Source organism: Aplidium turbinatum, chromosome 1 (assembly GCF_918807975.1).
Source record: "Aplidium turbinatum chromosome 1, kaAplTurb1.1, whole genome shotgun sequence".
NCBI lineage: Eukaryota > Metazoa > Chordata > Ascidiacea > Aplousobranchia > Polyclinidae > Aplidium > Aplidium turbinatum.
The window spans coordinates 53627939-53644793 of record NC_137472.1 but is presented as its reverse complement, the minus strand read 5'-3'; the positions used below and the strand labels follow the sequence as shown (position 1 = coordinate 53644793).

Sequence of the window (16855 nt, the reverse complement as noted above, 5' to 3'; positions counted from 1 at the left end):
ATATCTTGTAAATCTTCGGAAAGTATTTTTCTGTAAATTAAGAAATTTTAAATTTAATTCAAATTCAGAAACTTGTACACTTGTTGTATAGCCTATTGTTATATTTTACAAAAGTTTTCATTAACTGTTGTTGCAGCCATATTTTTAGTCTGTCATCTTGGTCCTACGGAGATCAAACAGAGATCAGCAACCTCAGAGCTGCACCCTGATGCTAGTTTAAGGCATTCATTGCTGACCGTACAAAAATAATAAATCATTCTGTTAAGTGTTATGAACTTTTGGGAATAACACAATAATAAGACAATCATCATATCTTACTTTGTTTTTTTGCTTTATTAATCTGTCACAGTTTGATGAGTAAGGTTTGTAGTGTAGAAAATGTTTCCGTTTCCCGAAAGGATATATAGCCTCAGTCCTCGAAATTAGCGGCGGCACACGGCAATTGCCGTGGTAAATGCCGCCGCAAACGTCATAATGGCCATTCTGCTACGGCAATAAAAATGCCGTCGCAAAATAAGCATTTAATTCGGACAAAAATTGTTCAAAATTTCTTCCTGTTTGATTTACTCGCAGCGTGAGTTTAATCAGCAGAAACATCGCACCAAGACCTCACCTCGGACTATTTTACTTGCTGTGAGCACTCAGTCTTCGAAATTAGAATATTTTTACTTTGCAAAAACGTTGACGAGGCCAAACGGCAAAAGTTGAAATTGCCTCGGCAATTGCTGTGAACGTTTATTTGTACCAAAACAATTTATTTGTACCGAAAAAATTGTACCAAAACATGTGAAACGAGAAGAGAAAAAAATATTCGAATAGTCTATCACGACCGCACTGTTTGATTTGTTGGGATGTAATAATACCAAAAGTAGCGATAAAGCGAACAACGCGATACGCACGCTGTTACGGTGATTCACATTAAATAAGTCACGGGGGGGAGGAAGTAAGTTAATTTTGGGTTGGTTCAACGTTCGAGTCGGCACAAATCGATTTAATTTTGCCGGTGGGTTATAATGCGTAACAACAATGCCCAATAAGAAATTACGTTTGTTTTACATTAATTCGACATCTAGCGACGTTGAATTATCATGAAATAACGTTAATTGCTCAATCAGGTACTGGTAACAAATCAATAGCTCCCTGCGAGAAGATTGCCTCGATTTACGTATACACTCACATATTTTCGGCACAATTAGGATACTGCGAGCAACACAAAGTCTGTTGGATAAAGAACTAGTCAGAGTCGGAATCATCGGAGGATGAGGTTGTCGCGTCGTCACTGAAATACTTGAAGACGCAAAACTGCCCTTTCATGAACTCGATGCCATGTCATCGGAAGCATTACTTTTCTTTACTGCCAAAGAACCATTTATTCGATGAAAGAGTAACTTTTGCGTAACAATTAAGCCAGTATTTGTAAGGTTGCAAACATTTTACGGTTCACAAGAGCATTGTCATCGCATAAAATACAGTAGCTTGCGTAATACTCTGGGCTACCGCCGTGTGACACGATGAAGTGCATGAAATTTCGTTTGATTAAAGCATACGGCAATTGCCGCCGCAATTCAAGGTTTGTTGATTTGGCGACGGCAATGTTTTTGCCGTCGTAGATAGAAGCTAATTTCGAGGGCTGTAGCCTATATCAAAAGTTCAGTTGTAATGTTTAACTGTTACTACTTATCAAAAACTTTATTTTTGTTTTCAACGTGTAGCATTTCTTTATCAATTTTTTAAAAAGACATTAGTGTTATTTGATTTAAGAATGTATGCATAGTGACAATTGGCATCGATTGTTTACTGTAGTAAGCCAATTCCAGGGGGCGAAAATATCCAGCTAATTCTGAAAACAATTTCTACAAGTTGCCTATTTTCAGCCTAAACGATTATAATGCACTATTTGTGGACCCACATGTCAGTCTGTTGCGATTGTCGTGAAAAATTTTGCGTACGGTACATATTATTTATTTTGGCTGTAGTTGCGTAACGTTGACCAAACTGCCCTGGAAGCAGACTTGGACAACTCGATAAATTAGAGCGAAGTATCGGTAATTCTAATCTAATACGGCAAAAACTTGTTTGCTCTAATTGTAGTTCTTATCCAATCTCCAGTTTTGCTAAAAAGTTTAGTTTGTCCAGCATTTTTTGGCAAATGGAAGGATACTGCGCTCTTTAAAACGATCACGATGAAAGTGTCATTTCATCCCTTGAGCAGCAAAGTCATGAAAAATTCGATTAATTCATCAATTCACTGACGTTACCATGTATATTATGACATAAGTGGTTTTGGCGCTGTGATGGTGGAATGACACTTTGATCCCGAGTTGCCATAATGGCGTTTTCATCCAACTAAAAAAAGGAATCGAAAATTGCCTCCAATTAATTCTAATCTAGTTTGAATTCTACTCTAATTTGTGAAAACTTGGATAGCTCTGATTTTACTCTTACCCTCTCCTAGTCTAATTTGTAAAAGCTTAAATTACTCTAATTATAATTTAATTTCGACAGACTACAAAAAATTTTAGTTATCCAAGTCTGCCTGAAGACACACAGACTTCTAATTTGGCGCCGGCAATTGCCGAGTTCATAGGTAAATGCTGAAGTAACCTAATCGTACAAAATATGAATCGCGTCGGCAAAAAAAGTACCAATGTAAGTTTCGAACGTGGTGTTAATTACGGAAACCTAGTTACCAAATCAACTCTTTTTACATTGATTCAACGCCTTTAAACGTTGAATAAATGTAAAAAAGGGTTGATGTCCCCCCAACAATTGGCGATGACAGAGGCGATAAAAGGTGTCCACTAGCGGAAAGGAAAATTGTGATTCCCCAGACCAGACATCAAATCAACTGTTCTTTACATTTGATTTAACGTCTGCAGACGTTAAATCAATGTATAGAACGGTTAATTTGTGAACGTCAATGTCATTAAAAACAGGTGGAGACGTGCAGCCTTGAAAGATCAAAACAATTGAGTTTACAGACAAAACGAGGTCAGTGCAGTGCGTGATGAAGACTCCCCATGACGTTCTTGAAACAAACGCTTGTAGTGTGTGAGAATTCAATCCACAATATCATAAAAGAAAAAATGTTCCATGGTCTTGATCGCAAATATAAGTAATGCGGCTTTGACGTTCTCAACATTTATGATACTTCTTCAATTTTCGTGCCGAAATCGTCACACGATTTAAAATTCTTTTGCAAGTTACTGTTAAACGATAAAGATTGAATATTACTGCTGTTGGTGGGCGTGGTATCGCTTTAAACTTGACGAGCAGTTTTACTCTATTTTCTCGTGTTTTTCTGTAAAAACTTTTTGTGTGATCAGCTGCCTGCATTAACGACGTCTATTACCGCTATGATAACCCAGTCAACCTTACACCATTGTTTCATGCCGCCGCTAAGGTTTAAGATCAGCTGCAACGATCATAGATTATTACGTAATGACAACGATTACGCAAAAAAAAAATGATCGCTTAAAACAGCTTTTTTTGTTTACTGAGTAATGAGTAACTATTTTCCGAAAAGCAGTTATTTTGTTTCGTGAGTTTTGCATGTAACCACATCAAGTTTAGAAGCGGCAAGAAATCATTAAATTTGAAAATGCAATTTGAATCCTGGCAAATAAACGTTTTCATAGTTTTTACTTCGGCATTTGCCATAGTTTTTACTTCGGCGCATTGACATTTCGCAATCCGTAATTTTACGTTGGCAGAATACTGAAAAGTTTGGGTGTTTATCAGGACAATTATCGTTTCTAGCACTAGTTGCAACGTTCATCTGATGAAATTGAAAGTAAAAGCAACAACAAACAAGATGGTTTATTGCTTCACTGACGTTTCGCGCACCATGACAATGCCCATCCTCAGAGCGAATAACATACAAAATAAAATTTCACAAGGTTATATGCTGCAGTGCGATTAAAGGCAAGAAAAAATAAAACACGCAATATTTTAAAAATTTGGCCAATGATGTGTGATCGGTTACTTTCCACGTTAAATTACGTAAAAACTTCCAACAATAATACCCTTGCATGCTGATGTAGTACTCAGTTAAATACAACGCAGTGACTGTCGTTCGTTCAAGATTGGATTCGTTGGCCCATCAAACAAAACCATCACCACGAAACAAATAAGTAAAGACAATAAAAGAAAACGCAACGGCTTTTGTTATCTAAATATTGTTGGCGATTTTCGTTTCACGCACTCTTGATAAATAGGTCGAACAGTTTTCGCGAAATTGGACTTTTCTTGTTAGACTACATATTGCCAAAAGTCGTAACAGACTTTCCAGACAAGCTCGTTACTCAACGTTGAATAGACGAGCTAAAATTGCCACAGCACGGTCAGACTCGCAACTATTGTTACAGGACATTTGGCGAAGTCGACTTTTGGAATTTGAACAAAGGTAGCTTGTGCATTCGCGTAAACAGCGCTAAACCGGCAGTTTGTTTACAAAGTTGTTAATATTAACAAAAACCGAGGGGGGCAGACATATCTCGCCCATCTATGTCTCAGACCCGAGAGGGCGTCGCCCCCCTACCCCCTCGTAATCGACGCCTATGATAGTGACTTCCTGTTTTACGTCTCATTTCCTAGAATCAGGGTAGGACGGGGTCTGGCAAGCCACATCCTCGTAATCGACACTTACGATAGTGACTAACTTTACAATATAAAAGAAGAAATGCTGTTGCTTCATTTGCAATATCAAGTAAAGGCTAGAAATATTTTCTGGCGTGTGTCAAGCCCAACACAATACTTGATATGAATGACATGTCTTGGAATACAAATAAATTTCTTTCAACCAGTCTGTTCAATTTAATCAGCTAAAAAATCCATTTCAATCTTCTGGATTATCTTCAGTTAAGTTTAAAGCAAACAAAACAAATTATAATATTGAAAACCATGAAGGTTTGTGTTAAGTTTTACAAATGTTAAGGGAACGTTCAAATATTACGTAACGCCTTCGAGGGGGGGGGGTTATGCAAAGCGTTACGTTAGCGTCACATTGGGGGGGAGGGGGTTCAAGCAAAACGTTACGTAACGCTTTCGAGTACGGAATGGTAGTTTTTTGTGCTGAATTCGTAGTGAAAAAGCGTTACATGGGGGAGGGGGGGATTGAAAAAAGCGTTACGTTGGCGTTACATGGGGGAGGGGGGGTTAAAAATTCGGAAAAAAAGCGTTACGTAATATTTGAACGTTCCCTAAATAAAAAGTTACAGCAGTAACTTTTTTGCACTTCCCTTTTTTGATTATTTGCAGCGTTTGCTTTCAGCTTGACCACACGATAATAATAATGTAGTGGTTTGAAATCGTTTTTTTTTTTTTTTAGCTGTATAAGATTGAACTGACTTGCATGGAACTAGCCTACATATATATTTGTATTTAATTTGCAATAAAATTAAATATCTGTTGCATTGTTGCGGTAATGTAGTAAGGCCTTGAATATTGAAAATATATGTCAATAACTTAAATTTTATCAACCTAATAAAACTGTTTTGTTGTTCAGTTTCGTTGTGCCGATCGTTGGGACTATTTGTTAATTGGAGTGGGAAGTCTGTCAGCAGTCGTTACTGGGATCGGCATGCCTGCCTTTATGTACTTGTTCAGCAGTTTGGCTCACGTCTTTACTTTATATGGCCGATACAAACTTTGCGGATTAGATTATTTGACTTGTTTTGATCAAAATTACACCTATTTGAACGAGTCGTGAGTATAATTCTTATCGTTTTTTTTTACAGTAAAGTGAAGGCTGAAAGCATAAAGGCACGTGAGTTAAATGATAAATACATTGTTTACAATGTGATATTTCTTGTTTTTTTCATTTGTTATGTAGCTTTTATTCCATAGTCAATTCTTTTTGCCTTCAACTGAAATTCAAAATTATTTCACTCATGTTTGTATATAGATATTAGTGATACATCACCTTAGCAAATATTTCAGCTATTGGAATGACACTGTGCAAAGCGAAATCAATACATTTGAGGAAAAAAGTCTTGTGATCATCTACTACTTTCTCTATGCAGCAGTTGTAATTTTTGTATCTGGTGGTATTCAAGCTTTTGCTTGGGCTTTACAAGCTGACAGGTGAGTTGACAACTGTTATTCTTTACTATTTTAAGATTTTATTTGATTAAAAAGTACTCTTATCTAACAATCAGTATAATTTTGGAATCCAATTTAGAAGGGTTGGGAACTTGTGAGAAGAGTTGTTAAAAACGTTTTTAAAAATAAACTCCAGCCCACCTGAGCTCGGGCTTTATAGGTAAAAACAGGTTTAGTGTGAATTGGATAAATTGTTATTGTTTTCCTTAGAAATATATATGTTCTAAATACACATGCATTTGCTTTTTCACTGATTCCATAAGTAGAAGTTGTTCCAAGAAAATTCTAAAACTTACATTGGAAGAAGGAATGGTTGGTCCTGTTGAAAAGCTGAATGACGAAGTTGAATCAGTGAATGCTTTTTGCTACTAGGAGATAGATTGAATGCCAGTGGTGGTTGTAGAGCGGCAGTGACTGCAAGAATAAGGTTTGGTTGGGTGAAATTCAGAGAGTGTCGGGAGTTGTTATGTGGTAGAAGATTTCCATGGAAAATGAGAGGAAGAAGTTATACTAGTAAGTTGCGTGAGATCTGCAATGCTGTACGAAAGTGAGACATGGTGTTTAGCTTACGGGAAAACGAATTGGCGACTTTAAGAAGAACTGAGAGAGCGATGGTGAGGGCAGTGTGGTGTGAAGCTGATGAACAAAAGGAATACCGAAAAACTTAAGAACTTGCTTGGGTTGAATGAGAATGTTGATAAGTTGGCGAAGGTGAATGGAGTGAGGTGGTACGGGCATGTTTTGAGAAGGGATAAAGATGATGATGTGGGAAGAGCGCTGAAGTTGCAAGTGGGAGGTCGTAGAAAACAAGGAAGACCCAAGAAAACATGGAAAAGGTAAGTTGAGGAGGAAAGCAGCAAGGTGGGCTTGACAAGAGAGGATGCGTTAGACAGATCGATGTGGTGGCAGGGTGTAAAGGCGATTGCGTCACTTGGAGGTGAATCCGGCCGCTCTCTGTAACGGGGAAATCACCGGATTACAACTGGACGACTACTACTACTACTTACACAGCTAATCTGCAGTTTGGTGTAAAGTGCTTATTCGACCTGTCAGCAGTTAAGATTTTTTTTATGAATTATCTTTTCTTGTTTCATTTATCTCAAAAGTGTTAGATCCTTGTGTCAACAGGTACCCGTTTAGTGATAATATGCATGTAGCATTTTTGCTAACTTACAATCTTCTGCAGACACACCAAACGGCTTCGAATTGCTTACTTCAAGTCAATTCTTCGGCAAGACATCGGTTACCATGACGTCACATCGGCCGGGGAGCTCAACGAACGACTTACGAGGCAAGTGTTGCTTAATGGCTCCTTCCCATTGTAAATTGACCATTTGACACCAATGTCATTCAGATTGTACTGCTGTCATTGGTTGGAAATTTGAAACAAGCGCAACGGGAAAAGGGCCGAACTTAGCAAAGTGGATCGAATGAAGAAGAGACCTTTAGCATTTACTGTGTATTGGTGATAGACCATTTCAATGTCTGACAACTTTGATCAATAAGTTACGTTTGACGATGTACAGTGAACCCCGTTTATTTGACCATCCATAGTCCGCTTTCAAGCGGTCGCGCAAGCGTAGTGGTCGCTTCATCGGGTTTGCTTGTTAGTGATGTGGTGTTATTTTTTGCCGTGATAACAAGGGTAATCTCTAACCCGGGCTCCACAAGATTGTATTTGTTTATATATGTGCTGATACTGCGGCTTTGTGACGGTCCATGTCGTACCACTCAACCATTTTCATCTTTGTAGCTTTTGTCTTTGCAACTGTTATGTTTCTTTTTTTGCAGCCAAATATATAAGATTAGACAAGGAGTCGGAGAGAAGGTGTCGCTCAGCATTCAATATTTCTCTTGTGCTGTCCTCAGTCTGGGATTAGCTTTGCTCAGCAGCTGGAAAGTTACTCTTGTTATCTTCGCTACTGTCCCTATCATGGTAATCGCACAAGCAGCTCTGCTTATGGTAAGTAGATTGAATTAACAAATTGTTTTTGTATTTTATTTTATTAACTTTTACAGCCTGGTAATGTTCTCACCATTCCCCAAGTCTACATTCTATACCTTTGCCTTTCTTGCTTTCGTTCATTCGTATTTTAGACACTCAGACTTTCTGTTTTGTTAGAAAGCTTCTTGCGGATATTATACTCTAGAATCTAGATCTATAAGCATGTATTTTGTTGACTAAAAATCATAACTTCTCTTGCATGTATTGCTGTGATTACAATGCTGAGGTATTTCCAGAGTCGGCAGTAGGAAAGACGAGAGGTGATGTGCCCTTCCTCGAGTTGTTTGTTTGTAAAGCACTAAACTAGCATTGTCTACAAACCTAATCAAGTTGGTTTTTCCATTTTTACTGAAGTTTAAAAGATACTTCAGCCATATCAAACTGTTCGCGTATTTGTAATCTGTAGGTAATCTGCAGCAGATGGGGTGTTTTGGGTGACCGGTAGACAGTAGACACTTTAACATAGGACAATTTTCCCTATGAACCAGCTAACTGCTGTCATTGTGACCCTTCTAGCACTCAGACAAAGAGTGGATTCTTGACTTTCAACTTTGTTTGGTAATTACAGAAGAAAAAAGAGTAATGGCAGGCGTGGGAATCGAACCCACGTCATCGAAATGATTACTTTCCTAATCCTCAAACCGCTAGGCCACTCTGCCCACGGCAAAACGTTCACTCAATTTACTTTTTATCAGAAATGTTTCACAATATCACGTACAATATGAGTCATATGACTGCATTCAGCTGATTTAAATCATGCCTTCTGATTGGTTAAAAAAGCTCATTTGCTGCAGCAACCTGCAAATTACAAATACGCGGACCGTTCTTATGAGTCTAAGCTGAAGTTTTGATGAAATAGCCTACGCTAATGTTATGATGGACAGTTTTTGTCTTGTGTCGCGCTGTTTGTACTACATAACTATTCGCAAATTGCAATGTCATTAATTTTTTAATCTTAAATGTTGCTTTTTATTATTGTTTGCTTGAGTTTAGGTGATGTATATACTAAAAAATATTAATTAATCGAGTCGTAAAATTTTATTACTTGAAACTCAACTCAAGTCGCTATACAACTACAACGGTTCGACGACAGTGGAAAAGGTTGTTCCAGAATTGCAAAGTGCGGCCATTATAAAGTTGTAACTTTCCATTGTTTTATGGCAAGCCCTACCATTTTAGCAATCACGACCTTTTTTTTATTCTATTTGATTTGAAGGCCGGCATGAATGAAGTCGAAGATCTGACAATTTTTTTTGTTGATAATGTAACTGCACATTTATAATGCATCTAACTTCTGTGTTGAAGAACCCTGCTTTGAGTGAAGTCAAGCTAACACTGGTTGTTTCAACCATAGACCTGATCAAACTTTGACCGGTTCACATTTCATTTTACTTTTGGTAAACAACAATCTACTGTAGGAGTAGGGTTGTTTTTTATTCTGCCCAGGCTTATGCCTGCTGATTAAAAGTGGACATTTGGGCAGGAAATATCCCGCGGTCACACAGCGCTTTATCAAGGAACAACCGAATGCTCACTCGGACCACAACTTTTCGTGGATTAGCTAGACTTTGAAACCACTCAACCAACAAGCATGATTACAAAGCATTCCATGACTGTACAGTTGTTTTTAATAAGTGATAGAGTTGATTTTTAATAAATGTTTACTTGATATAAAACCAAGCAAACTTCAGGGTATCTAACGCCAACTTATGTTGAAGGTATCGTCGATCTACGCCAAGAAGGAGCAGGAAGCTTACACGAAGGCTGGTTCTGTTGCCAAGGAAGCCATAATGGCGATAAGAACAGTCGTGGCATTCGGTTGCCAACATAAGGAGGTGAAGAGGTGAGTTGACATCAAGATGCTGTCACTTTCTTGCATTGCACGTTTGTTGGGGTTTATAGTATTGTTTAATTCACGTTGTACATAAAAATAAATAACTCTTAAGTTTATCATAGAGATTTCGCCACACATATGTGGCTTCATCATTTCATAATTTGATTTGAAATACATATAACAACATCTGGCATGTGTGGCTAAAGCTCTATAATGTCAGCAATGTAGTATGGCACTGCTTTTTTTACGCATCCTTTTGGACCATTGGTGAATTCAAAGAAATATTTTTAATGAAAAGTTTTATTTTGGAATTTTACTTCTCAAGAAATATACCCACTTCATCTTCGCAGGTATACCGATCACCTTGGAGATGTAAAACCTGTAGAGATGAAACGCGGCTTTCTATCTGGATTCAGCCTGGGGATGACGTATTTTGGTTGGCTTGGAATGTACAGTGTTGCCTTCTGGTACGGAACCACGTTGATTCTGAATGATGAGATAAACATCGGTGATTTAATGGTAGCCATCTTTGAGATTCTTATCGGCACTTGGGGCCTCGGAGTGGTAAGTTTTCAACATTCTTACTCGGTAAATCTTGTCCAACATTGGTGTGATTGTATTCTCTTGCCAGTCCTTTACGTAACCTTTTCCTTGATTGTTATGTAGCACTTGCAAATCTATGTCGTATCTTGATGTTATCCGATGTAGCGTTAAACACGTGTGCAGCTGAAATCGAATGAAATGGTATGCCTCGAATTTATTTGAATTTGAGAAACGTTCTTAACAATTTATCACTTCAAAGCTTTCACGTAACATATAACAGTTAATTGCTGAGTCATGCTGGATGAGTCACTCGCGCAATTGTCCGCTGACGGCGACTGAGCAACTTTAGCACTTTTTTTGTAGCAATTTGTAGCAAAAAAATACTGCACCTGAGAGATGTGCTACAGTTCACTGCTCATGACTGTTGACAATGGCGCATTGTAACTAACCCTCAACATGAAGAAGAAACTTAATTACGATGACAGCAGCTATTTCTTTTACTTTTCTCTAAAACCACAAAGGGAAAACCTGCCGATTTATCTTTTTGAGTGTGTTCTGTGCCTAGTCAACACATTACTGCACTAACGAGAACTTCAGTAATTTTTGTAAAATTCTATAATGGACAAGTGCATCCGGCACCGTGCCATACTGCAGCATATTTTCAAACTGGTGGGTTCATGGATGTCTTATTTTTCTTTATTGCGTGTGCTTGGTGCCTAGTCGACGCTGCACTGTACTGATGAGTATCATTCTGTAAGTTCTTGTTTTCAGACTGGTGGTTACATGGATGTCTTATTCCTTTTTATTGCGTGTGCTCGGTGCCTAGTCGACACTGCGCTGTACTGATGAGCACTTAAAGTTTCTGTTTTCAGGCTGATGGGTTCATGTATTATTCCTTGTTAATACGTGTGCTCAGGGCCTAGTCGACACTGCACTGATGAGTACTTTAAGTTCTTGTTTTCAGGCTGGTGGGTTCATGGATGTCTTGGCAGCCGCTAGAGCCGCAGGAGCGAAAGTGTTTGAGGTCATCGATCGTGTACCAGACATCGACATTTCCTCGGAAATCGGTGATGACCCAGCTGGCCTGCGCGGAGATATTGTCTTCAAGGATGTTTCTTTCAACTATCCTTCTCGCCCAGAAGCTGACGTACGTTACTTCTTACGTTACGCTACGTTTACTTCTTCGTTACGTTTCAACTATCCTTCTCGCCCAGAAGCTGTCGTACGTTCAATATTGATACATTTTCGTGTTTATTTGAATTAAGTCGTTTAAACGATTTTGTTTATTGAAATCATATCATTTTTCTCCCCCATAATTGCCAACCTACGGGCAATGCAGTTACGTTTTCTGAGTAACAAACGGAAGGTACTTGCCTAACAATGGTTGCTTAAGAGTATATTCTGTCCTTTTCGCGGATGAATTTGTTTGTTTAGGGATAGACGAAAGAAAGATCTTTTATTCTGGCGCAGAAATCTCATTTTAAAGAAAATAGTGGAGATGTCATCAGCTCAAAGCTTACCTTCTTCGCTCCCTTTTACCAAATCAATGACATAAGCTTTCTTTACTCGAAAGCATCATGTTCAGTATTTTCAATTTTAACTTCTCAACTTTTGCAGGTTTTGAAGGGAATTACATTTTCGGTGGAACATGGCACAAGTGTAGCTCTGGTTGGGCAAAGTGGTGCCGGAAAAAGTACAATTGTGCAACTTCTGCAAAGATTTTACGATTGTCCGGTCAGAGGAAAATTATATTGTTGTTTTAACGTTACTCAAGTAAAACCACCTTTGCTGATGCAAATAATGTAGAAACATATGGTTTTACGTGAAAGTACGTAACAATAAAGTTTGGTGCAGTCGCATGTATGTTATCATGTAACACATCACTAAATGCTGCTCCACTGATTTAGACTTGATCTTTCATTTCAAGCATATCTTCTGCTTCGAGTTGAACAGAAATCAATCGGCTGTGACAAAGATTACGCCGTTGACTCAGCAGCCCTGTTATCTCTATTCCATTGTATAACTAAGTTTTTAATTGATTTATTTGCGATGTGTTTTAACAATAAAGCAACATTTTTCTTATCAGGAAGGGTCTATACAAGTTGGCGGGAAGGAAGTGAAGTCTTTACACCTTCGAAAATACCGTGAAATGATTGGAGTTGTGTCGCAAGAACCTGTTCTTTTTGCTACAACGATTTCAGAAAATATCCGTTGGGGGCGTGAAGGAGTAACCGACGACGAAATCATCGATGCCGCGAAACAAGCGAATGCTTATGACTTTGTGATGAAATTGCCGGAGGTAGTGTTGCAGCTTTTTATGTAAGTTTTATTTCAGAGACACACAGCAACGACACAAAGTTAACGGAAGAACATCTCAAAAATGTTTATAAGCAATAAATGTAATTTAGCGTGCTCATATTTTCCTACGTTTCAGTTACAGACAGTGCAGAAAGTTTTGATTTTTATTTTTATTGAAATTTTGTGAACGGGAAACACTTCTTGGTCTAGCATCGTAGCCCAACAAATTAAGCTGACTTCTGGTTTGAAGCTGTGATTCAAATTGAAAACGCTTTTCCTTCAGTTTGAGCTCAGTGATTCTTGTTCAAAAAAGGAATTGGCATGAAAAGGGGAAGGCTTACGCTCTGCAGTGGGCTCTCACAAGCTGAAAATGATGATGATGAATGATGATTCTTGTTCAGAAATTCGACACTCTGGTGGGCGAAGGAGGAGGGCAATTGAGCGGAGGACAGAAGCAAAGAATCGCCATCGCAAGAGCCATTGCTAGAAATCCAAAGATCTTGCTTCTGGATGAAGCAACATCAGCGTTGGACACGGAAAGCGAGTCACTTGTGCAAGCTGCTCTGGAAAAAGCTTCGTCCGGTGAGATTTGTAGTGATGATGCGATTAAATAGAAAGTTTATATTGGCAATATTAATAATAATAATGATAAAATCAATGAAAACTATCAATACTACAAAAAAGTGCTCAATGCTAAGCAAAAAAGCAAAGCAGAGCAAATTAAATCAAATATAGTTATTACGCTTCGTCCGGTGAGATTTGTAGTGATGATGCGATTAAATAGAAAGTTTATATTGGCAATATTAATAATAATAATAATAAAATCAATGAAAACTATCAATACTACAAAAAAGTGCTCAATGCTAAGCAAAAAAGCAAAGCAGAGCAAATTAAATGAAATATAGTTATTACTATCTGAAGGCTTTTAATCTTTACTATCTAATTACTAATTACTTTACTAATTACTATCTGAAGGCTAGTAATAACTATATTTGATTTAATAATAATAATAAATGTCGATTGCCTGACCAAATGATGAGAGCGCTCTTGATGCCACTCAAAAGGTCGTCGGTTTGACACCGCTCCAGAGCACGCGATTACAACTTTTGCGTGAGAGTTATTGGCACGCCAATATAATTTGGAGCAGCTGACTAGAAGACTACATGCTACTTCGCTACTTCTAGTTGTTTGATCTGTTTTCTCTGTGATTTGTCGATATGGACACAAACCAAACTATTAATATTGGCAGCTGGCTGTTATATGCATTTACATCGTGTTTCAAATTGTATTGACATCAGTAACGTTGTGAGCAGCCACTGGGTATTTTCCGTGTCCGATCCCGACTACTGAATTAACTAAACGATTACTGGTCAAGCTTTTTGTTTACTTGAAAAACTGAACAATAGCGATTTGATCTGTCCATTTCTGCACACAGAGATTTGCATAGAATATATATTCCACTCGTTACTCTCCAGTTAGCAAAACTACACCTTTTTACATTGATTCAAGATCTGCAGACGTTGAATTAATGTAAAAAGGAACAATTTTACTAGCTGAGAAAGACGACACCATTTCCCCATTCTAGGCCGGACCTCCATCATTATTGCTCATCGTTTATCAACGATCCGGAACGCTGATAAGATCGTTGCGTTTCAAGATGGAAGAGTCCGTGAGCAAGGATCACATGTGGAACTTCTCAAGATCAAAGATGGAGTCTACGCTAACCTAATCAACATGCAAGCAGCCATATTGTCTGAAAATAAAGATAGCAATGCTGACGCGAGCAAAGAAGCAAAGCCCATGGCAAGCGGTAGGTGCAGAATAATTTTCCCATTGCGGTATATTGATTTTTTTATGAAGTCATTTTCATACATGACAGTCTAGATCAGGGAAGCTACTGAAAGCGCTGATGACTTAAATTGCTTGTCTTAGTAAAAACTGCAATGAAAAGTATAAGACCAACCAGTGAGGGAAGACTTCATTGTTGAAAACAATAAGATTTAATCCACTCGTACAGCGAGGTTGGATCTGTTTGGTCTTTTGGAGGTTGAGCGTGTTTTCCGACTAGGCTGTATGAGTGCATGTTTGGAGTGGATGTTGCAAACACACAAATTTGACGTGTGACCTGATATGACACTTCCGTCTAAGCGACTTGGCTTTCCTGTCGCCCCCTTAAAGATTTTATGAAAATTACAACTAAAATATTGAAAACGGTGGTCATAGTTTTCAGTATAAAATTATGTATCAGAAAAAGTTGGAAACGTTGGTGTAGTGACGTCACCGTCTGGCAGTGTTGCTTGTCAAGTGAATGCGTATCAGAATAAAAATGGAGGAAAAACGATCTAAAAATGCAAGTTTTGGTGATTGGGCTTACCTCTATCGAACTTTTACATGACGGTTGTTGTATTGTTGTAAAGTCAACTTTATGTTCTTTGGTTAATATATTTTAGAAGTACCAGTTGCTACCAGCTCTCCTCTGAAAGACTATAAAGATGTCGAAGAAGATGAAGAGATAAATGAGGAGGAAGAAGAAAAAGTCTTACCCGACGTTTCGTTCACAAGGATATGGAAGATGAATAGACCGGAGTGGCCTCTCATGGCAGGTGCTTTCATTATCATCTGTTATTTTTTTGTTGATAGCAGTATGAGGTCTAGTGTGTGACTGTGTGTTGGAAAGTAAAAAAGTATTAGTGATTTTTAGTTTGAGTTTCTTCCACAGTTGGTTGCTTCTTCTCCACTATTGCTGGATCAGGAGAGACGTTAAGCGCGCTTTTGATTAGCGATGTTTTCCTGATCTTCACCCTCATAGACCGAGATGAACAGTTGAGGGAAGCAACCACCACCGGACTTCTTTTTCTGCTCCTTGGCACGGCAGTCCTCATCGCTTGTACCCTAGAGGTGAGATAAAATTTAATTTCAATTTGTAGTCTTCAAAAAATTGAAAGCAAACTTACTACCAATAAGTATCCACATTTATATTTAACGCTCTATAGAGGTCGTCGTAAACGGATTCAGAGTCTGGCTGTATGTAGATTGTTGGTACTTGTACTTACAGTGGTACTGGTTAGTGATAGTCATGATTACTACATCTTCACGATTACGTTAACAGGTTTGTGATGATAGAGTCATTGCAGCGTGTTATTAGTTTTGTATTGACCAGACTTGAGGTTCTTTGACTTGGTTCATATGTTAATTCAACGAAACACGTGTTTAAAATAATTTTGTGCTGTCTGCCATTCTTCAGGCGACTATTTTTGCCAAATCGGGCGTGGAGCTGACCATCAGGCTTCGACGTAAAGCGTTCAGTTCTTTCCTGCGCCAAGACATTTCTTACTTCGATGATCCTCACCACAGCACCGGTGCCCTGTGCACGAGGCTGTCCACTGATGCCTTGCGTGTGCAAGGGTGCACTGGTGTACAGCTTGGGATTGTTTTGAAGAACATAGCCACTTTAGGTTTGCAATAGAATGTTGTTTTTTTACACCAACAAATAACTTAGTTAAAGACATGATACGTTCTTTTGATGTAAGATACCGTAAGCAAAACTATCATAAGGTGTTTCAAGTTTGAATTTCAGCATCTTTATTGAACTTGAAACACTTGGTGATAGTTTAGTTTGTTTACCCCAAACGAGCGTATCATGTTTTAAGAATTCAATGCCTGGTGAACAGTCTCATTCAATTTTTCTATTAACATTCTTGGATTTAGCCAAAAAAAATAACTTGAAACTTGGATTTTTAAATTTACTTTTTGTGGTTTTAGGCTTGTAATTAAATATTTTAACTTTTTTGCAGTTCTATCACTCGTCATTGGGTTTGTCTATGGTTGGAAGCTGACACTTGTGACTCTGGCGTCTGTACCTTTTGTCATTGTTGGTTCCATATTTGAAGGTGAACTCATGGAGTCTAAGGCAACGAAAGAAGAAAAGTTATACGAAAACGCAGGTTATTCTTGTATTTTTATCATATTTACTGCTTTCCATGTGCTAATTTATTCATTTTGTTATTATTACCACTTATCACTGTTTTATTGTTTTGATCGAGTTTTAATCTTTGGAATACTTAGTTGTATTA

General features: G+C 38.1%; 1 protein-coding gene across 1 annotated transcript in view; it reads left to right on the top strand.

Moving 5' to 3' along the window:
* LOC145782982 (ATP-dependent translocase ABCB1-like) overlaps nucleotides 1-16855 on the top strand; it is a 30242-nt gene that overhangs the window by 2599 nt on the left and 10788 nt on the right. The window contains exons 3-17 of the mRNA XM_082594742.1: nucleotides 5507-5706; nucleotides 5941-6084; nucleotides 7289-7393; nucleotides 7894-8065; nucleotides 9826-9950; nucleotides 10292-10505; nucleotides 11449-11631; nucleotides 12102-12218; nucleotides 12571-12783; nucleotides 13184-13364; nucleotides 14368-14592; nucleotides 15233-15385; nucleotides 15502-15680; nucleotides 16027-16237; nucleotides 16577-16726. Coding sequence (XP_082450868.1) covers nucleotides 5507-5706; nucleotides 5941-6084; nucleotides 7289-7393; nucleotides 7894-8065; nucleotides 9826-9950; nucleotides 10292-10505; nucleotides 11449-11631; nucleotides 12102-12218; nucleotides 12571-12783; nucleotides 13184-13364; nucleotides 14368-14592; nucleotides 15233-15385; nucleotides 15502-15680; nucleotides 16027-16237; nucleotides 16577-16726 — 2572 coding nt within the window. The remainder of the gene's footprint in view (nucleotides 1-5506; nucleotides 5707-5940; nucleotides 6085-7288; nucleotides 7394-7893; nucleotides 8066-9825; nucleotides 9951-10291; nucleotides 10506-11448; nucleotides 11632-12101; nucleotides 12219-12570; nucleotides 12784-13183; nucleotides 13365-14367; nucleotides 14593-15232; nucleotides 15386-15501; nucleotides 15681-16026; nucleotides 16238-16576; nucleotides 16727-16855) is intronic.